The sequence below is a fragment of the Pyrus communis genome, chromosome 15 (genome assembly GCF_041283825.1).
Source record: "Pyrus communis isolate YQ-2024b chromosome 15, ASM4128382v1, whole genome shotgun sequence".
In the NCBI taxonomy this organism is placed as follows: Eukaryota; Viridiplantae; Streptophyta; class Magnoliopsida; order Rosales; family Rosaceae; genus Pyrus; species Pyrus communis.
In genome coordinates this window covers 27,362,829-27,385,023 of record NC_142579.1, presented here as the reverse complement: position 1 = coordinate 27,385,023, position 22,195 = coordinate 27,362,829, and the positions used below count along the sequence as shown (strand labels likewise).

Here is a 22,195-nt window from a genome sequence, read left to right as displayed (position 1 = left end):
TTAACTCAAAATGATAGTTTGGTTCGGTTTGATATTTTTTAAATAGATAATAAACAGACTGCGGCGTGCACTATTTAAATAGACGTCTCTTCTATGCAAAAGAAGTGAACAAATGTGGTATTTGCATTGACCAAGCAGCATCGTCAAGAGAACACAGATCTTTTCTTCTATGCAGAAGTGAACAAATGTGGTAATGGAATTGTTTCATGAAGTACAAAATATTAATTGAGTCTATGCAACTGTGGACAATATCGACCCAAACCTAGGTTCTGAACTTGTGCCTTAAAAAACGTTGTGCAAAAACACAGATTTTTTTTTTCTTAGAAAGCTTTACCTTGGCGCAAAACCTTAACAATTAAATACCCAACATAAATAAATAAACAAATAAAATTAGTATATTTTTAATTCAGTTCAGTTCAAGTTGTTTTCCGAACTACGAAAACCAAAACCGAACCAACCAATTTTAGTTCGGTTCGATTTTACACATTCGGTTTATGGTTCGGTTTTTGAATTGATCCTATACCCTCTCAGGTAGCTTCGCCAGATTTGGGTGAACTTTGGCCTACTTACTCTGCAAAATGTAATTAACTTTGGCCTAATTAGCCTGCAAAATGCTCTTTTCTTTCTGTTGGGTAGGATTTAGCAAAAGAAGACCTTGCTCTTCTCATATTCTCAGAGCCAAACAAGCAAAACACAAGAAGCTATTGGGGCATATGTGACATTTTAGTCTGCATACTTAGTAGGACAAGTGGATTATACATCTCTAATTTACAGGTTATCTGTCTGCCTAAGCAAACTTTGCCAAAATTTGCTTACATTTTCGCCTGATATGTTGAAAAGTTAATTAGGCTGTTGTTCTAGTGAGTGAAAGAATGGTAGACACCATCAACTTGTAGTCAATTGGCTTTGTTAAATAAGCATCCATCCCCACCTCCAAGCACTTTGCTTCATCTGATGACATTGCATGAGCCGTTAGGGCAACGATCGGAATGTGTGAATCCGTTCCCTCCTCCGATTTCCTGATTGCTTTCGTTGCTTCATAACCGTCCATCTTTGGCATCTGGTTCACATAAACACACACAAGTTCATCAACTTCATGAATCATGACACGACGTGATGTATGTTTAAGAAACAAATTGTTATATTTACAGCGCGCTGGATTTGTATAGGGTTTAGGAAGTAGTAGGGTTTAGTCCTTTGAAATGTTAACTCCGTTTTCTTTTTCTATATGTAATTCTTCCATCATGAATAATGTAATGCCGAAAAAACGAGATTTTAAGAGCTTAAGAAAAATAGATATGAATTGTTTTTCGAGTTCTGATTCTTACCTGACAATCCATTAGAATCAAGTCGAATGGACGGAAACCCCAACTTTGATTATCCGAATTTGTATCTCCGTCTCTTGAGTGAAATTCGCTTCTACGATCTTCTGCAGTGATCATACAGTTCAGAGCATCTACTGCCTGCAGTCCATCAGCCACAGCAATCACAGTAGCCCCCATTTTTTCGAGCATTATAGTTGCAACTCTCTGCAGTACCGGTGTATCTTCTGCAAGAAGAATGCGCACGCCTTCAAGAGATTTTTGTTGATTCGTCGCCCTACTTGTATACGAACTACCATTCTCTTTAGAACTGCTGGTGATCGAACTTTGTTCTTTAAATTTTGAGTTTTCACATTGAGGTTCTGTTGCATGGGATGCTTGACTAGTACTGCTCATTACTTTATGTTCTCTGTCTTCCATGTCTTCTTTCCTCGAATTATTGTTTTTCGAGCACACGCGCGTGAGTTCAACTAAGCAGCTGTTAACCTCCTGGTACTGCGATGAACTAGGTTTCATGATCCCGTCTCTTTGTTTTTCTTCGACATGAAAGGTGTTTTCAGAATTAGAGTTGTTCTTTTCGGATATATCAGAATCATCAGAGCTGAAGACAACATCTAAGTGAGTAGAATCAATCTCAAGGCATTCATGCAAGTCACCTTCTTTCGTGGTAGTTCTCAAACCATTTGCATTTCTACTCTGCGATTCCAGATTTCTCTCTTTCATCACAGCTTCCAAAATATGAACCATTTTCGCCTTGTACAGCGGTTTATTAACCATCAAAATATACCCTTTTCTTCGGAGCTCCATCTTCACGGCATTGGATGTATCATGATTCAGTATCCATGCAAACTTTGCTTTGCCCGAGTACTTGTCAAGGAAGTTAAGCTGTTCCTTCCATATATCTGTGCTCAAGTCAAGCAGCCCTATATCGACAACCATGAGAAAAGCTGGGTTCCTCATGTCATATGTGTTTCGTATTTCACCTCTCAGAGATTCACTCAGCGAATACTGTGTTTCAAAGCTGTTTTTAAGAGATGAATTCCTGCTATGGAAGAGTTCTCGAAGAATTTGTGTCAGTTCATTCCACTCAGATGTTGCCAAAGTGAACACTCCATTTTTCCGTAACCACTGGGACATAATCAGTCTCCCCATGCTGCCGTGTAGTGCAAGCAGCACCTGCATTCACATTCAATCATTATTAGTACATAAGTACAAGAAACCGAATACAAGAAATCCATATAAACGTTTCAGTTTCTGGTTTCGGATAACCTGAAAATCGAAAAAGAAAGTTAACTTACCACTACATTTTGCTTTGCAAAATCTACTTGACAATGTTGCTCTGTGCCATCTGCAGGCGTATTGAGAACCAAGTAAAATTGCATTAAAGTACCCTGCCCGTCCTTCTTCACAACCTTGATTTCTCCACCCATCTTGTTAACCTGCCATCACCGGTATACAATTATTTGAAGAGTAAAAAGGAAACATGGAGAAGATGCAGAATAGCATAACATTGTTGCATGTCCGAGTGAAAACTGATTACAACTGGAAAATTTTCAAGCTTGCAGCTGATAATGTGATTGTTCAAAGGTCATAACTTACACAAAACTCGGATAATCTTTGTGTTTTGGTGTTCGTGGAATGTGATTATGAAATGTAATTTACTTTGACATTCATGACACTTAGAAATTGTTAACTCACCAATGTTCGAACAATGCACAGTCCAAGTCCAGTTCCACCATGTCTGAAAAACAAGATAACAGAGATAAGCATGCCGGGAAAAACCACAGGACAGTGGAAGTTGCTTGATTTACTTACGTTCGAGTTGTTGAGGGATCAGCTTGCTCAAAGCTTTCAAAAACAGATTCCCATTTACTCGGATCAATTCCTGGAAAATATAGTAAACAGATAAATGACGCAAGTTTTTATGGGAAAAAACGTTTTCCGAGTGAGTTTTTGCGTGTGCTTGAAATAAGGTTCTCCGTTGCATACCGCAACCAGTGTCATCAACTTCGAACCAAAGAACCATTTTGTTATTGTCTTTCTTGGGAGTATTTTTAACATGGTTGCCTTGCTTCAGCTTTGCCTTATGAGACGGTGGCAAATTTTTCGGATCAAGAAGGACTCTTCTGGTGGCACCGGAAGTGTTCAAGTTCTCACGTGATCCTCTAAGTATAACGTGACCCGCTGCAAACATTTGTCGCAATTCTTCATACAAAATACAACAAAAGTTGTATAAAACAGAGCTAAGCAAAATCGGTATAGTATGGAAGTTTTACTTACATGTAGTGAACTTGATAGAGTTGCTGATTAGATTAGCAAATATTTGAACAACTCTTGCAGAGTCCCCTCGAACTAATTTCGGCATATCATCTGAAAAATAAAAGATCGATCAAATAAAATTTTCACGAAAAAAATAGAATGACTGGTAATCAAATACTAAGCATTTCTGTTTAAGTAATACCAGAGAGATCTAAAACAGTCTCCACATTGTGCTTATTGCACTGCACGGAGAACATGTCGAACAGCCCCTCGAGTTCTCTTCCCAGATCAAACTCGGCTTCTTCCAACACCAGTTTTCCAGATTCAACCTGCAACATATTCCAGCATCAATTTTTTCTTTCATATTAGCCAGTCATTAGTTTCTTTTATGGTTAAACGGTGCGATGTCTTTATGTCTCACCTTGCTGAGATCCAATATGTTGTTGAGAAGCCGAAGTAGAGCGGTCGAGCATTTTCTGATCTGAGTAACTGTGGAGTATTGTTCATTTGTAAGGGAATCATCACTGATCAGAATGTCCAGCAGCCCAATCACTGCCGCCATTGGCGTCCTCAGTTCATGACTGCAATACAACAAAGTGACATACAGTTGAATTAGCCCACAAGGCAATATTTTAAACTACTCTAACTATAGAGAGGGGGATCAAACTCGGGCGCATGGGGGCAGGGTTACTGCCTAGGCCAAGATAGCGTGGGCTTGTAACTAAACATGGAATTAATGTGATTGGTGTGTAATGAAATCTCGATTCTACCTCATATTGGCTAGAAATTGGCTTTTGTAGTTGCTAGATGCCTCGGCCCTTCTTCTTGCATCAAGGTGACTTATCAGCTCTGCCCTCAGTTTCATTTCCTTTGAAACTCCATTTGTGAGTATGAAAATACAAACACATCCAATCACCAGAATGCATAAGGATGCAGATATCAGTATAACCAACGTTTTCAACGCTCTTTCGTCTACCTTTCCCATTATATATTTTCTCGGAATGATGATAACTCCTACCTGCACAAAGCGTAACGATATAGTTTATTTCTTAAATGTTCTAGAGAACTGTATTCTTCATAATCCCACGTTGGAAACTTGACAAATTAAAATACAGTCTATAAGTGAGTAGTTACGCTACTAATATCACTGACGCCTTTTGTGATAAAACCCCTAACAAATTGTCCATCCAGGTGGTTAAATACAAGATGAAAACAGTTGGTGTTTGGAAAAAGCTTACCAGAGGAAGTTTCTTTAACTTCAGAAAAAACGAGTCGATGTAATACTGCTGGTTTCCAAGCCTGGCATTCTCAACATGAATCTCATGACTAGGAGGAAAATTGTCACCATAGGCTTGCTGTAACCACTCCGCTCCTGCGTGTATGATGTGATCCTCAGAATCAACAGCCATCATGAGCTTAGGGCCTCTCGTCGAGTTCCTCAAAAGAGGAGCATTTGTTGACGTAGCAAGCAAGTAACCTTCCTGAGAAGTTAAATAAATATGTCCACTATGAAACTCTACAAGCTCTTTCATCAGCTGCCCTACACTGTACAGAGCCGTAGTAACACCCACAACTGCCACTATGCTTTTATTTGAAGGGTCAGAAACTGCCAGCGCAGCTGAAAGCAGTGGTGAATCCGAGTACTTGCTCACTGCCACGTGCCACGTTGCCACACCATCCGGCACTTGTGACAGCCCTGCAATGTTGATGAGGTCATCCGGCTGAATTTGGGTTGCTTTCCCTGTCTTCTCCCCTGTAACTGGATCAAGTGGCTCGCGGTACCATTTTGCAGAAATGTTGCCGTGTATGGACTGATCACTCCACTCCTGATGTGTTGACAGCATATTAGCATCGTACACACCACTTGCGCTGATCGAATAGTTTGCGATATCAGAGTAGATGTAGTATGTGTTGTTGCTTCTGTGGTCTCTGTGGAATGCCTGGACAAAACCATTTCTGTAATTTATAGTGATTGCATTCAGAGCCTTCCGACTCACAAACATTGCCCACGTCACAGCCCTCATCGATTCATATAGCTGCTAAGAGTAGGAAAAATGTATCAAATCAAGAACATTGCTGAACAGTCTCGAATCAAATTTACAAGAACACGAAAAATGGCGTAACAATTAATCAACCTCAACTTGTTCTGCTTGACTAGTAGGGTTGCTGTTCCGTTTGATCACATACTCCGAGAGCTTAACCTGTGCTGCTGTTATCTCAGCTGTGGAATTCAAGATGTTCCACATCCTTAAAATTGGACGTTGCAGAAGTTCGTAGCGAAGCCCGTACGCTAAGTTGCTTAGAGATTTTGCAGTGTAGATCCTTGTGAAATGCCATGTCAGTATGGTAAGTAGCCCTATCAAAATGGCTAGCATAACCTGCATTAAAACTCATCAGTATTGTAAGGCTGTAATCCGTATGCTAAGTTGCTCCTCCGCCTTGCAAATCACAGTTTTACGCATTAAAAGTGCAAACAAAATAATTTATGTACCTATGTCAAACTGTAATTTGCAGGTAATAAACAAAGTTTCTCAACGAAATGAAGAAGTGAATGGCGCTGTCCTTCTAACTAACATCAAGCTTTACATATTGATCATGTTTTCAAAATCATGTGACTGATTTGTACTAACCATGATGGCGAGGCGGGCGACAAAGACACTGTAGTAGGAGGAGAGGCAGTGAGCATTTCCATATTGGAACTGGTCTCTTTCAACATCCCTATGAAAGATTCTTCTGCCCTGAGGAGTTGTAGTACTGTTCTTTCTCCAAGGTGTGGCAAAACCTGAAATTTTATTGAACACTTTTCCTACAGGAGTTGCCATTGCTGAACATTCATGAGCACTCTCACAAGAAACTTAACAAAATCATGCAGACTTAGAGAGAGAGAGAGAGAGAGAGAGAGCGAGCTGTTGGAGTGGGTGGGATTATAAAATGTACTGGTTTCTTGAGTCACAGCACATTCTGCTTAACGCAATTGCGTAGTGAGTGGGAAGTTCTTGTGAGTGGTTTTTATTCCTTCATCATCCAGAGCATCAATGCCACATCTCTCTAAAATCTGCTTTTTTCAATAGTGCTTTTACCCAAATTCTGACTGCTGGCTCTGGTGGTGCTTTTTGGATCCAGGGCAACCCATCCAGTTGTTTAAGGCAGAAGCAGACATTGAAGTGAACATTTTATGGTGCTTCCATTACACAGCTATTTGAGAATTACATTATGAGGGTTAGCCAGGGTCCACAAGGCTCATGCTACTAAAGGAACCTTATCAACTGAATATGGTACTCTTTTTGTTTTGTTACAAGCGATAGCGAATGGAGAATCGAGCACAAAACTTCGACTCCAGGATTGATTTTAATTCGTCTTTTTTTCTTTATATTTTCTTTAATTCAACATTTGAGATTTGTAAGATTTGAACTCATAACTAAAGTAGATCATAATTTATTAATGGCTTTTTAGCCAAAATGGCCTCTGAGATTTGCATAACTCCTTACTTTGGTCCTTGAGATTTAAAATCGATAGAATTAGTCCCTAAGTTTGTCCACAAGCAATCATTTTGGTAATTCCACGAAAATTCTCCATAAAATAAGGATAAAATGATAAAAATACCCTCAATTTATGTCAAATCATTTTGGCCTATTGTTTATTATATTGAGGGTAAATTTGTCATTTTCATCCTTAGTTAACATAATTTTTCTCCAAAAAGACCAAAATGATTGATGGTGGACAATATCAGAGACCATTTCTATTGATTTGAAATCTCAGGTACCAAAATGAGGATTTAGGCAAATCTTAGGGACCATTTTGGCTAAAAAGCCTTTATTAATACGATAATTGTCTACCAATGAAATTCACCAAATGGAAAGACAATCTAAGCGAGTTTAACACAAAATGAAAGATTTGTTTTTGTTTTAATACTGTCAATATTGGAGAAAGAGAATCGAACATAGGATTTTGGATGCAAGTTTGTTCATAACCTGTTCTATTTTCTTTAATACAACGTCTGAGATTCGTAAGATTTGAACTCAGAACCTCTTCCAACAAAGTAAAAAAAAATGACGATACACGAAATCATAGTCAAGGATTCGATTTTTATACTATGGATGTCTCCACCAATGAAATTCACCAAATTTAAAGATAATATAAGTGAGTGAAGTTTAGGCTACACTCACCTAGGGTTTATTCCATTGGCTGAATGTTAGAAACTGAGGACACTTTCACTGGGAACTGGATCCTCTCCTGAGATCAAGATGGGGATCCTCTTGAGCAGATCACTCGGACCGTTGAATTTTGATTCAACGGTTCCAAACAGGATGTTCCTCTAAAAGTTATAATAATTGCAGCCGTTAGATTAAGTTTGAACGATCCGGATGAGCTGCTCATGAGGATCCCCATCCTTAGCTCATGAGAGGATCCAGTTCCCTTTCACTGAACATGTAAAAGTGGTCCCAGAAATTTCTTCCAGAATTCTGATTGAGAGTCTCCCAACGTTCTTTCAGTTTGTCAAACTGTCATCATGTTTCTTATTTAGTCGGTACAAATGATTTGGAATAAACTTTGTAGTCTGCGGGGGTCAAAGTCCTTAATTAAAGTTACTTAAGGAGAAATAGTGTCCTATAAACACCATCATTTAACCCTATTTTGGAAGTCTCAGTTCTAAATTTCTCTATCTTTCAGTTAGTTTTAAGTCCGTTAAAAAAGTAAATTTAATATAAATGATATTTGAGATTGTTATAACTACTTATTTTAATCCTTAAAATATGAAATCGATCGAAGTGATCCTTGAGATTGTTCACCATCAATTATTTTGGTTATTCCGTGAAAAATCTTTGTTAAATAAGTACCAAAATGAAAAAAATATACCTTTAAATTTTATCAAATTGAGGGTATTTTTATCATTTTGATATTATTTAACAGAGATTTTTCACAGAAGAACCAAAATAATTGACGGTGGACAAACTTAGGGATCACTTTAATCGATTTTAAATCTAAAAGACCATAGTGAGGAGTTATGACAATCTTAATGACCATTTTAACTAAAAAGCCAATATAAATTTAAATATTTAACCCTGCATCCGAAGTATCGATTCACCTAATCTGACCTCCAATTATCTTTTGATGCTAAGGAAAACCCCACATCAAATGATAATCAGATGGTAATTAGGCGCTAATCACCATTTAAATTATTAAGTGACTTAAAGTTGTTGTAAGTTGCAACCCAGCTTGTCGGGGGATAAAAACAACAATATCTCAGTAATAATAAGCTTTTTGGGGGGAGTAGGGGTAGACCTATAACATTTCTTTTACGAAAAGACTAAGGTGTTGAGGGCGGCTTTAAAAAATTAATAGGAAGTACGGAACTAATACAAATTATAAACTAATACAATTATACATAATATGAGTGTGCACATGTAATTTGACTTTGATGGTTCATCCTCTAGAACATAGGATTTGTGATCCACCTCACTAGTCACTACTTCACATTATACTCATAATACCTTCAAAATTAAGTTACACGCTTTGCCCGTCAATAACAATTTCACACTTTAAAAATACTTATATATGATGATTTTTTTTGTCCTTAAAATACAAATAAGAAGTTAACATGAATGTAGAAACTTTTCATTTAGTTGTTTTTACGAGTCACTTTCATATACGTGTCCGTTTTTAATTTGAGTTCGAAGACTTCTATAAATCATTTTCATTATGCGTCGGTTCTTAATTTGTATGTTAAAACGTAAGAAATCAAGTAGTGTTTATATTCTTTTATTCTTAGATGACCTAATAAAATGTTAGGAGACGATATTATTATGTTATCTAATGCCTTTGTAAGTTTGTTCTCACTAAAGAAGTAGATAGTGGCACATCCTCTTTCTCTAATCTATAGAGATTTGATCAGTTTGGAGTTATAATTTCAATATTGTATGGCTTCCAGCACGAAGGCCATTTGACATACATGGATTCAATGGGTCCTAGTTGGGAAAAACATGCAGGTAAAAAGGTGAAAAGATTCAAGGATATAATTAAGCTGGTTTTGAATATCTTAAGTGATGTGTCTTTGTGTGCTTAATTACATGGTTTTCATAGTTAAACGACATCATTTTGCTTTGAAATCTCAGGGAGATTTAATCCGAGTCATTGACATCACAAAATGTTTCACACCCAAATTATCTGAAGCCACATATGTGGGGGACAACATATATGTTTGCACTAAAATGTACTAGCATTATGTATGAACATTATACCATCATTGAGTATTAATAGGACATGACGTATACGTTTCTCAACGTTCTTCTCAACAAATCAGTCATGCAAATCATAGACCGATACCTATAAATATCATTAATTAAAAGCACAGAAAAATTAGGTTACGCACATGTTAAATTATAAAATTTGTCTGTAAAGAAGAATGAGTATTTTCGGGTAAAAAACGAAAAACCAGGTATTTTCCGTTTAGTAAAGGCAAATTCGCGTATCATGAATCAAGACACATCCTTGCTACCTTTGTTTTTTCTTTTTTCTTTCGAAGCACTTAAAGCAATAAAGATGAAAAATATTAGGTAAGATTGTCAATGTCAATGATTGGAGTTCCAATTTGTGGGAAAGGGCAAATTGTTCCAAGGATTATCGATGCTAACTACTTAATTCAGAGAGATAACAACAACCACTAAAAATAGGGTGAGGATACTTTGTAATATAGAATGAGACAGGAAAATCAAGTGGAGACGCCTTGATGCAGAAATTGGGTTTGGGCAACAAGAATATCACGTGTGTGTGGGAGGAGGATTTACACGAAAGAGGGATTTGATTCGTTGCTCATGGCTTGAAAGGGTCCAAATGTGAGGCCATCAAGAGCTGGCGGCCTAGAATTAAAGCAACATACACTCCAAAACTGTAGCGCTCACATCTCCCGCAAATTCTCCAAGTGTGGCTGCCGTGCCGCACACGACAACACACTCAGCGAGGGGTGAATGCATCCCACAGTCTGAGTGTGTAGTTGTACGCGACAGAGCCGCACCCTATTGGATGTTCAAATGAATGTGTAAAATGTTGGGCTTTGTTGTTGTTAGGCATAAAGGTTGGACGGTCATTAGGCATAAAGGTTGGACGGTGAAGGTGACGGCATCGCAAAACTAAGAAAAAAGTGGGGTACGCATGGCAAACTCCAAGAGGTGTTTGGGTCCACCCAACTCAATCACTCACACTTGGTGTTGGATTTATATTATTGATACATGTAATATGATAGGTTATACAATTGGACACACCAACGATGGGATGGGATCCGCTGCTAGGTGGGTGCACTGGTGGCAAATGCACCATCACCATGGTTCAATTTTGAAAGAGGGTGAGTACTAACTTTTAAGTCCATGACCAAGAATAGTTTGTTTCCCATTTGAGGTGACAAGCTCAGTTTTCGGCCAAGCTGCCCTGTACTGCACACTCAAATGGAGTAGGACGGAATGGGTCCAAACGCAAGGAGCCCATTCCTCTGTGCTGCCGTATAGGGCACCTCATGGAAGACCTTTTTCCCTAAGGCTGGGGATATACTCTATGGCCGCGTACGATTTTAACACAAGGAACACATAGGGCAGTGATAGTGTTGTGATGTTCCATATTGAGTATCAAATCATCAAGTGACAAAAATGGTGAAAATAGGGAGGAAATTTCCAAATGTGAACATCTTCAATAAATATAAAAAGTAGTCACTCTATGGCCGCATACGCTTTTAACACAAGGAACACATAGGGCAGTGATAGTGTTGTGATGTTCCAATTGAGTTACAAATCATCAAGTGACAAAAATGGTGAAAATAGGGAGTAGATTTCCAAATGTGAACATCTTCAATAAATATAAAAAGTAGTCACATTGATATGTATCCATGGTTTCGACTTTAGTACAACAATATCAACAACAACAACAAGAAGGCCTTGACATTTCATGCGGGTTGAAACCTTCTGGGGAAAAAAATAGGGGATGATAAATTTTAGAGGGGCTAAATCTTTGAAACGAAGAATTTCCCGGAACAAGTTATTTGGATTTCTTAGTTCTTTCCTCCTCAGCTGCTGCCTTAGCAGCAGATTTGGCTAGGGTGGTGGATTTGAAAGCGCTTTTTGGGTTGAGTGCTTTTCGTATCTTAAAAACAGTCCACGCAGTTCCGACAGCATGTCCTGCTGCATCAAGCCCGTCGTTTGCAGCCTTACCTGCTTGTTCACCATACCTGCAGTACAGACATACTCCAGTGTTTACGTGACTATCACAGAAGCATAAATACCATTGAAAATCGCAAAGTAGTTCATCAACTATTGCTACTTAATGATGGGGACAGAATACCCCTTCATCAATACCGGCAACAAACATAAATTGGGTATGGAACTAAGGGTTAACTTGTTGATCCGAAGCCAACACAAATGTCAATAGCCTCTTGCAGTGCATCCATAATATATAGTGAGCCAAAATATTAGGTCTACTGTCCACATGAATCATGTTTATCTTTTCAGTCTTTATTTGTTTCATTTATGCTACATTACTCAAGCATCATGCATCTGGTGAACCTTACCTGTGGGAGACGAGGTCAGTTGTTACAGTAGATGACGTTGACATGACATTTTTCCCGGCTACTTCAACAGCATCACACACTTTGCCTAATTACATGAAAATATAAACAATTAAAATTCTACCATATGACTGAAAACGGTCATGTAATGATTACAGAAACAGAAAATGTAAAGATACTTAATAGATCATCTATGATGGCATGTTAAATCTTAATACCTCATAGTCAAATATGGTTATATATCTATAGGTTTTGGATAAATACATGGCAACTCGCCATGATGGACAGGAAAAAAAAAAAAAATCTTTAGCTGCAAGAAAATCAACCCTTCGATAAAGGATCAAAAAGAACATTTTTGGTCTGGAACTGAACTAAGAAATAGATTATCATCACCACTCTCATAATTTATGAAACCCCCAAGAGACCCAGAGTTCCACTCTAAGCTGCAACCAAATGACACATATATACAGACAATTTGTGTATCATTCAGAGTGGAAGTATTATTAAAACCAAGATAGGAAGTAGGAACCGCAGACCAAAAGTTCTAATTAAAAATAAGTATTCTCTGTTATTAAAGAGAGAATCAAAATCTAGGTATGGAGATAATCAACGTACAAAATCCATCCAGCGATGCTAGCAAAATTTCCCCAGGCAGATGACGGAAGAACTTCTTTCCCAGTTTGGAATTTACCACCGAACTTGTTAAGTATCCGGAAACTTTCAAAACCCCAGAAAGGACACCAGCTGCAACTTTCTGTGTCGTTTTGCTCACCTTCTTAACCCTACAGCAGAAACAAGTAAAGGTTAAGTTTTTATGAAAATGATTCTACAGACTCCAGAAAGAAAAGTGCAAGGACCCAAACACTCGACTAGAAGATGAGACCCTTGTTGTCGGTATAATCAATGTTCATAGACAGAGCTGTAGAACAATAAGGCAATGTCCAGATACTTGCAACTAATATCTTCCCTGGATCCTACAAGAACATGAGAAGATAAAGGACCAAACTCCAAATACGAAAATTAGTCTCGGGCATGTATCTAAGTACGAAATCAGATTCATAATTTTTCCGCAATTAATCTGAATTAACATTTCAAGACGTTCAATAAAAATGTGCATTGCAATATATGATATAAAACTTTATGTTTCCATGGAATATTTCACTTGCCCTTAGCATTCGGATTCCTCAGAGAAACAACCACAACAAGACATTTAGCATTTATTCCTCAGAAACAGACAACCAGGAGTAATGCATCCATCAAAGACACAAACAACATCAGAGACAAAAGTATATATCCAAATCACAAGCAAAAACAACGGAAATTTTATACCTTTTAATCCTCCTCATGGTTTGGGGACTGACTTCCTTATTCGACCGCGGGTCCATCCGCTTCTTCATAACCTCATTCCCCAATTTCAACCTCTCCACCGTCACATCCCCACACCACAATATGCCCTTGATCAGCTGGCCCGACCCAGCCGCGATCAACTTGGCAGCCCTCCCATTGTAATCCTCCACATTCGGCGCCAATGTGGTCCAATACGCGGCGCTCCGCTCCTCCAACTCCCTTTTCTTCTCCGAGCTCAACTCCTCCGGCGAGGTCTCCAACGCCAGGGTATCGTCCAACGCCTCCCCTTTCTTCTTCGCCTTATCCGAAACCTTCTGAACCGAAAAACTGCAGTAACTCTTCAAAATCCCATCCAATTCCTTCACCAATCCCTCCTGCCCTTTCGACGCAATCGTCAATCCGTAGTTCAAAAAATTGTCCAGATCGTTCGTCTTCGCTTTCGGGTCCGATCCGGGCCCGGAGTCGGAATCCGGCGGGGCGTAGAGAGAGAAGAAGTAATGCGAGTCGTCGAGCTTGACGGCGCCTTCGTCCTTAGCCAGAGGCCACTGGATCTCATCGCCAACTCGGGCAAGGATGGCGACGATGTCGTCGCCCTGGACGAGGCGTATGATCGTGAAGTCGCCGGAGGCGAGCTCAACACTGTAGTGCGTGTCGATTAAATTAACAATGGCGCCGGGGATTTTGATGAGAACCTCTTCGGTGGCCACAGGCGGTGCCGACGGTGGAGCCGATGCCTCAGACGGAGCAGAGGGTTGGTATTGGTAGGTAGGGTTAGGGTTTCTGGGGAATAGATTTTCGTAGAGGTCTTTCATGTCGAGGGAAGGGTAGAGATTTGGGGCTGAGGAGGTAGGGATTGAAGGTGCTTCTGGGTTCGAGTGGATGATCTCCGGGTAGAGGTGCTGTTTGGGAGCGGGGTTAGGGTTCGCCATGGCTGTGATTTCTTCTGTTTGTCTATGATTGGAGAAGATTAGGGTTTCAGGCGAAGCGAAATGATGGAGGAAGAAGATGGATGGGACCTTGGCGATCGGACTTTTCTCGAGATGGTGACCTGAGTTGGTATGACACGTGGCAGTTTTATGATAATGCCAAGTAGGATTAAAGGTTGGTTACCTTCCCGCGCGTATACCTGTAGTAACGATTTTTTGTTTTTATCTTTTTTCTATTTTTAGAGGGAAAAAAGGATAAAAAGGAACATAACCGCCGCCACCGACCTACCTACACAAACACCCCACGACCAAAACAACCACTAGCCGAAAACCCAACTCCAAAGCTTCCGCCTTTCTCATTTTCGAAGCCCGAAAGCAGGTTTTCGCTCTTCCGGGAGGGGGAGGGGCAGGGGGCGGGGCAGCAGCGGTGGGGTGGGGGGAATGGCCCGAATGGGGCTCCATTTGTGCGAGCTTGACAAAACTTATGACATTTTGAGATATCAAATTTTAAAGTAAATTGTAGTAACGGTCTCTCAACTTTAACCTAATTGGAGTAATGGTCACTTAACTCATCAAAACATGCAGCTATAGTCATTTTCGTCAACTCTCTTAGAACTTCCGTCAAAATGAATAACATATCATGCACGTGAGGCTGAATCAATGGGCAAATATGAAAATCAAATAAGAAAAATTGTATTAATGGTCCATCAACTTTAATCCAACTTTCTAACATAACTCAAATTGACATAATTCTGACGAACTTGACAAAAATGACCATAGCTGCACGTTTTGATGAATTTGAGACCAATGGTAATGAATTTTAGTTGAGGAATCATTATTCCAATTTGATTAATGTTAAAGGACCATTGCTACAATTTTCTTCAAATTTTAACAGCGAAATCTGGGGACTGGGAGTCGTTTCAACGAGTGGGTGAATTGTAAACGGCTCCAGATCGTCCTTAGCTAAATACTCAAATGTATAAAATCATGAGCTATAATTAAAATAAAAGGAGTTTTAACGAAAAGCTCACGGTACTGTTCACTTTAACGAAAAACCATATTTTTACACTAAAAAATCAATCCTGATACTATTCACTTTACCCTTTATTTTGTCTTTATCATTAAAATTCAAAGTTTTTAAGCCTTTTTCATTAGTTTCCTTAAAATAAAATGTAAAAAATTGACACACTAGTTGATACTCTCTAATAAAAATGAGTTCCATATTACAAACCAGGTTGGTAACAATACAAATATCAATTCGACGCAAGATACATTTCAATGTTGCACATTTTTTGCTGGAACGCCATCAGTTTATCTGACGCCGTCCCAAGCAAATATGATAAAGATCAATGTAATGGTGTAAAAACGGAGCCTTCTGACCTGGCGAACAAACATCGATCCAAAGTTCAATCGTAATCCGAGTAGGGGGACGATCACTGAACGTTGGAGAGATTTGCTGCCCAATTAGAGGCATCTTTCAGCACAAGTTGGCAACAGACATGAACTGGGTGAATTCAGCAAACGAAACCTGCCTTTGAAAAGACAACTCCAGACATGCATCATTTCTCCTCCTCTTTTGGTGGTTTGTCTTCGTTCTTCTTCTGATCAGGCTTAGACGAACAAACAAAATCAAATCAGCAAATGACAGGAACGAGTATAATTTAATCACACAAGTAAATCCAGGAAAAAGAAATCACATTATGTTAGGAAAGGATACAGAACTTCGAGTTAGGTGTGCAACTCAAGAATGATTTTTCAGCCTAGACCCGACGCCTAGGTGATCTAGTTGAGCATCTTTGACAGATGTTGTGTATAGTCCGCACTTAAAAGTTTAATTGAGGCTATTTCAAGAGGCCTAAAGATTGAAGCACTAAAGCACTTGAGGATGATATAGAGCTAGATGTGGTTACTATAGGGGTCCAAAAGAAGCCGGGATAATGTTACATCTCTTGATATGGATCAAGCCTGTAGCTGGCCTAACTTGTTCACAAATTCCACTAAAGCATAAGTACTCAGTTGGATACACAGATAAAAACGCTAAGAAAAGTACCGCTCATCTTAATGTTCCTAGAGTGCCTCAGTAACTGTGAATGACATATATTTATATTCATTTTGGCTGGAGCATAATATTAGCACTCACCAGTTGCGATCTTTTCAAAGTTAAATAACAAGTTGAGCCTAGATTAATTGGACTAATACTATTTTCTTCCATTCATAAAACATAATCGGAAGTCTGATAATCTCACCTCTGACTGGTTTTGCATTGAAGCAAGCAAATCTTTAACTGAAGGATCATTTGGGTCAACCCCTGGAAGCTGCAAGAAACATTTAAATGTCATGTGATCAATTCACTAGAAGAGATACTTTTATACTGCATTTCTCCTCTGGGGAAGGAAAGAAAAAAAAAGGGGGAATGTTGTTGAAATACCGAGGCAAGGATGGAAGACACAAAAGACTGATCGGCCAGTAATTTACTCATATCCTTCTCGCTACCAGAATCTTTTCCCCCTTCCTGAACAGACATTTGAAGAGCTGCAAGCACCAAATATCAGGAATTAAAGCTGAATGCTTATTTTGATAACGGAAATGATAGTGGTAAATTACAGAATATACGACAGAAGAGTACTATATTAATTAAATTAACCAAAGCAGTTCTGTCACATGCTCAGAATTTCAGGATTTCTGCCAGTTGTTAAATGGACAGAGCCAAATGGTGCATACACAACACATTTTTCAGAAGCAAAATGACTCCAAAACGAGCAGCACATGCTTATTAGTAAATGGTTAAAGCTTCCCATTTTCTGCAATAGCACCTTACTCTAGATTCCTAGTCCAACCAATGAGAAATTACAACAAACTAACATTTTTCTTCAACCTATGCACCCATACATGAATGGAGTATGGTAAAATATAAAAACTCACCAAGAGCCAACTCTGGATCAGTTGCCTCGGACATATCTGTGTCTCGAATATCATCGCTGGAGGCAGGTTCATCCATCGACATTGCAAGGGCCTGTTGTAGCAGGGCATTCTCATCATCCTGTTGTCAGTTTATGGTCAGTTAACATAGAACATGATGAGTTCTCTTTCATGCTAAGGACAAAACAAAAGATATGGCATAACAAAGAAATAAAGACATTTAAAATAACCCAAGAACAGAATCAATCAGAGCTCATGGGTTCTAGCAAACTTCATGGTATGTTAGGCAATAGAACATATTTTTCTTGTAATGCTACACCCTCACTGACCACCTTATTAAAAATAAATAAAAAACAAGAAAATAAAGAAAGGGCACCCACCATGAAATCACTACTCTTATTCTCAGCTTCAGAAGTTCCAACACTGGCACGATCAGTCATCGTTGCATCTTGTGAGCTGGATTGCCCCTCCCCTCCTTTTTCCTGTTTGGCAGCATCCTCGGATGCCTTTTTAGCAGCTGCTTCTTGTCTGGCCCTCTCTTCTTCCATTGAAACTCTAAGAGCAAGGGCAAGCTCAGGATCCAGGTTTGGATCCACGCCGAAATCAAAACCAGAGACACCACCTGCGGCAGCAGCTGCTGCTGCGGCGGCAAAACCACTCCCGCCTTCCCCATCTCCGGTGAAGATAGGTGTACTGCCACAACAGAAAAGAAAACATAGATAAAAAAGTCCAAGGGTAAAGTTCACCAATCCTCCATGAACCGTATTTCCTAACCTATATTAGTTTTTGAAGTTCAAAATTCGACACTCAAACCCCTAAATGACACTGATTTTTTCATTCATTCAACTCCTAACTCTTGAACCAAGGTGGCCTATAACTAAGTGCTAAAGTACCACTGAATTCACCACTTTGCTATAAAATATCAACAAAAGTCAAGTTTTGGACCAACTAAACAAAAAGTTTGTTAACTAGAAGATTAAGTGTTACATTTACGGATTTTCATATAAAAAGTGTCATATTAAAAGTTTTTTTTTTTCAAATAAAAGAGTGTCACGTTTAAAGTTCAGGGTGCTAATATGAGACCCAAGTACAGTTCAGGGGTATTCACTCAACTTTTAAGGATTAAAACTTAACGATTTTGAGGAAGCAATAAAAAAAAAAAACTGACCTTATAAGTACATCAGAAAGAGCACTTGGACCTGCTGGTACATGAACAATGTGGCTGGTGTCATTATTGTTCACAGCAGCAAGTAGTGCTTCTAGCTTCTCTGTCTTAGCTTCATCTTCTTCACCAAAATTGACAATATCAAGGGCCACACTGTTCTTCTTTAACTTCCTTCCAATCATCTCTAAAAGCTTTTTGTCATGTTTGACAGTACTGAAACACACATAAGTCAAAATGATCAATATGTAAGTAACTAGCAAATACCAAAATGAAAAGAAAAGCATGGCTTGGATTATGAACCTTCCAGCGAACACAATAATTCTCTGTTGCTGTTTCTTATTTTGGCGATGCTTGAGAGCCAATTGAGCCACCTGAATGCCAGCAGCCAGGTTCATCTCACCACCTATTTCTAAACCTAGATTTTCAAAAGGGGTCAAAATATCAATGAATGCATTCTATTATAGATAACAAGCAAGACTCACTAAAAATGAGAATGAGGATGTAGTCAATAAGGAGTCGAAGACTTGCACTACATTAAAACGTTCAAAACTACAATAACACTACAAACCATACGTGGGAGAAATTAAAGTAAAAGCACTTACCATGCATGCATGCCAGAATCTTGCCAAGATCACTGGTTGGAGTGACCAAAACACGAACACCTTTTCCTGCCATGGTGAGAATTCCTACTGTATTCTCCGGATTAGACTGTAGACAAAAACCATATGACTTCACTTCAGATTGAAAACCAAGAAGCAACCATTACGATCATATATCTGAACAACAACAAATACCCAACCACAAAAAGCTCCTATCTTTCCCTCTCTAGAAGCAATGAACGCACCACAACACAGTCAAATGACAATCTACCAATATGTTAAACAACAGAACGCAATTCAAATCCCAAAAGTTACATAATTCCAATGAAGCAATGTTTATTGGGAGATTATAATCAACTAATGCAAATAAGCTGAGCTCAACCCGCTAAGGCATTCGAAGTTTTACTATCCTATCTCGAACTACCCAACAACCAAACAAACAATTACGGAAATAAATAGCAATACACAATTAGTAATCATAAATCTTTACCTGGGTTTTAGCGCCACAAATCAGATTAACAGCATCGGTCTGAGCTTGAAACCTGGACGGAGCGTAATCGCCGTTCCTCATCCATTCCGAATTATCAATGCAGATCATTGTCGCCTGTCCAGCAAAGCAACCCGAACAATATACGAACAAAATAACCAAAATTAAAACCCTAATTCGCGAGAAAGACGAAGAATTTGGGGAATTTGAACTTGCAGTGCAGAAATTAATCGAGGTCGTGGAGGGAAATTAGGGTTTCGGAACTCTTACCTCGAGCACCATGGTTGCAGATTGCGGAGAAAGATCGAGACAGATTGATCGAGAAGAAAATAAAAGTGAGAAGTTCCTCTCCTGTGAGTTCTAATTATAATTTTGTATTTCTCTTTATCAGGTGCAGACCAGGATTTTCGAGCGAAAGCTGTACAGAAAATTCTCCCAATGACATGCTGCCACGTAAGGTTTGAGTCTCTGGTATGGCCTAAAGAGGAAATTAAGGGGGCGTTTGTTTGACCGGATTAAGGGGACTGGACTAGACTAGACTGTAGTCCCTTGTTTGGTCTGGACAAGGATTAGGTTTAATGGGACTAAAGGGGACTCGCCCCGACTGAACGTTTCGCTAAACGTTCTTAAGGAGACCCCTCAATTTCAAGCGGACTGCTAGTCCCGTTCTCTCCCCTGCCGCTGATCCCTCGTCGTCTCCCTTCTCCTTCGCCCTCTCCCTTCTGATCCGCACCTTTGCCCGCTCCCTTGGGCCCTCACTATGCCACCCAAAAGCCTAAACCCAGACCTCAAACAAAACTGAAAAACAATCCATTGATTCCCTTCCTTTCTTCTTCGTTCAATTCACTCTCTTTCTCAGCAAAATCGTCATGGTTGCAACCACCAAACCACCACCAGACAACCATCACCAGAAGCTCGCCGTCGATCTCCGCATTCGTGCGCAACCCAGACGCAAGTCGGGACCGAAAGCGTACCAAATGCTCAAGCACCTGAAAATCCCCACATAAATTCAAAACAAAAAGGCAAAATCACCAGAGAATCCTAAGATTTTTCGAGAAAATCAGGAGGCACTGCGTGGAGAGCTCCGATGAATCCTCCATGCAAATCTTCTGCATAAGGAAAAGAGGGAGAGGTTAGGGATAAAGTGGACGAAGGGAAAAAAAGGAGAGGGGAAGGAGAGAGTTGCCGGAAGAAAATAGGGAGAAGTTGCAGAGAGAGGAAGAATATTTTGGAAAAATGGAGAAACAGAATAAAAAGAAGGAGATGAGAGGGAGAATGGCGGAGGAAAAGAGGAATAGGGTAGAGAGAGATAATTTTAGGAATAAATAAATAAAAAGATTTTGGTCCTTACAGAAGAATATATGATTCTAGAAACAAATAAAATGATAAATTAATAATAAAATATTAATAAATATAGATAAAATAATATAATATTTGAGTTAGATAATTATCCAACTTCTTAGTCCGACACTGCACCAAACGCTTCACTAAACTAGTCCAGCTTAATCTAGTCTAAACCAGTCCAACTTAATCCCTGAAGCTAATTTAATCCGAGACAGTCCGGTGCAACAAACGCACCCTAAATGGCCTAAACAGAAAATTATAGCAATGGTACTTTAACTTTAACTAAATTGGAACAATAGTCACTCAACTAAAATTCATGAACATTTGTCTCTTAACTCATCAAAACCTACAACTATGGTCTTTTTCGTCAACTCTAATAGAACTTTTTTCAAAATGAATCATTTGCCACTCACGTCAAGTTGAATCAATGAGCAAATATGAAAAAACAAAATAAGAAAATTGTAGTAATGATCCCTCAACTTTAACCAAGATCAATGGTTTCTCAATTTTAACCCAATTGGAGAAATTGTCACTCAATTTTAACCCAATTGTAGTAATGGTCCTTCCAACATAACTCATTTTGACGGATTTATGACAGAGTTGACGAAATTGACCATAACTGCATGTTTTGATAAATTAAAGGACCGATAGTCATGAATTTTTAGTTAAGGAACTAATGTTCCAATTAAGTTAAAATTAAAAAACCATGCTATAAATTTTTCGGCCTAGAAAGTCTTTTGCATGGGTACTGGATTGTATTAAGCTCAAGCTGGGCCAGGTGCTTCTCTAATACTGTACAAACTAAACTGTGCCGCACCAGACACATCAATTTTTTCAATTTTGAGGTTTGAAACCGAACCAAGAGCTGAGATATCTTATCCTTATAATCTGGATCAAGACTCGCCTAGAGCTGAAAGATCTTATCCTCTTCAGCTCGTTTCAACATACTTTTGAGATATCCCAGATGTTGAATGAAGGGTTTGCCGTTTCGACAGCTTGCTGCAATGGTAAGACATGGAACTTTCTATGAAGAGTCATCCGTTGGAATTCCACTTTCCGTAGCTTAAATGAATTCAACATAGATTATCCTATCGTTTGTCAATAAAAAGAACTGCAGTTCGAGTCAACAGAATGTTTGCATACTTGTGAATTCATACATTTAATCTAGGAAGGTATTCAATTCAATGTAATCATGGCCGCCTTTGATATTTTAGAGCTTCGTATATTCTTTTTCTTTCTTTTCAAAGTTTAACTAAGGTTCAACGCCGGAATAAGAGGA

General features: G+C 39.0%; 3 protein-coding genes across 3 annotated transcripts; all 3 read right to left on the bottom strand.

The window, feature by feature from the left end:
• Positions 1-584: 584 nt before the first annotated feature.
• Positions 585-6,816, bottom strand: LOC137742959 (histidine kinase 1). Its single transcript, XM_068482892.2, has 13 exons — positions 6,212-6,816; positions 5,717-5,959; positions 4,820-5,617; positions 4,352-4,599; positions 4,003-4,162; positions 3,784-3,910; positions 3,603-3,692; positions 3,312-3,506; positions 3,138-3,207; positions 3,021-3,063; positions 2,621-2,761; positions 1,329-2,498; positions 585-1,060 (listed from the first exon to the last, which is right to left on the bottom strand). Exons 1-13 carry the CDS (start codon positions 6,401-6,403, stop codon positions 845-847), a joined length of 3,693 nt encoding a protein of 1,230 aa, XP_068338993.2. The 5' UTR covers positions 6,404-6,816; the 3' UTR covers positions 585-844.
• Positions 6,817-11,397: 4,581 nt separating this feature from the next.
• Positions 11,398-14,542, bottom strand: LOC137746190 (protein EARLY-RESPONSIVE TO DEHYDRATION 7, chloroplastic). Its single transcript, XM_068486267.2, has 4 exons — positions 13,459-14,542; positions 12,745-12,911; positions 12,133-12,217; positions 11,398-11,793 (listed from the first exon to the last, which is right to left on the bottom strand). The coding sequence occupies exons 1-4, from the start codon at positions 14,403-14,405 to the stop codon at positions 11,604-11,606; spliced, it is 1,389 nt and encodes a 462-aa protein (XP_068342368.2). The 5' UTR covers positions 14,406-14,542; the 3' UTR covers positions 11,398-11,603.
• A 1,052-nt stretch (positions 14,543-15,594) lies between these two features.
• On the bottom strand, positions 15,595-19,994 carry LOC137739177 (26S proteasome non-ATPase regulatory subunit 4 homolog). The gene is made up of 10 exons (XM_068478715.2): positions 19,843-19,994; positions 19,576-19,689; positions 19,089-19,194; positions 18,787-18,901; positions 18,490-18,699; positions 17,702-18,014; positions 17,325-17,442; positions 16,831-16,934; positions 16,649-16,717; positions 15,595-16,012 (listed from the first exon to the last, which is right to left on the bottom strand). Exons 1-10 carry the CDS (start codon positions 19,852-19,854, stop codon positions 15,962-15,964), a joined length of 1,212 nt encoding a protein of 403 aa, XP_068334816.2. The 5' UTR covers positions 19,855-19,994; the 3' UTR covers positions 15,595-15,961.
• Positions 19,995-22,195: the final 2,201 nt, after the last annotated feature.

Bases quoted from the DNA above. Each gene is read 5' to 3' on its own strand.
- LOC137742959 (XM_068482892.2), bottom strand. From the start codon at position 6,403: ATGGCAACTCCTGTAGGAAAAGTGTTCAATAAAATTTCAGGTTTTGCC. The intron at 3,693-3,783 runs GTATTACTTAAA...TTTATTTTTCAG, and splicing joins GACTGTTTTAGATCTCTCTG to ATGATATGCCGAAATTAGTT. The intron at 2,762-3,020 runs GTGAGTTAACAA...CGGTGATGGCAG, and splicing joins TGTGCATTGTTCGAACATTG to GTTAACAAGATGGGTGGAGA.
- LOC137746190 (XM_068486267.2), bottom strand. From the start codon at position 14,405: ATGGCGAACCCTAACCCCGCTCCCAAACAGCACCTCTACCCGGAGATC. The intron at 12,912-13,458 runs GTATAAAATTTC...TTTCTGCTGTAG, and splicing joins ACCATGAGGAGGATTAAAAG to GGTTAAGAAGGTGAGCAAAA. The intron at 11,794-12,132 runs GTAAGGTTCACC...TCTGTACTGCAG, and splicing joins ACTGACCTCGTCTCCCACAG to GTATGGTGAACAAGCAGGTA.
- LOC137739177 (XM_068478715.2), bottom strand. The intron at 18,015-18,489 runs GTCAGTTTTTTT...CTGTTGTGGCAG, and splicing joins CTTTCTGATGTACTTATAAG to TACACCTATCTTCACCGGAG. The intron at 16,935-17,324 runs GTGAGTTTTTAT...TGGTGCTTGCAG, and splicing joins TGATCCAGAGTTGGCTCTTG to CTCTTCAAATGTCTGTTCAG.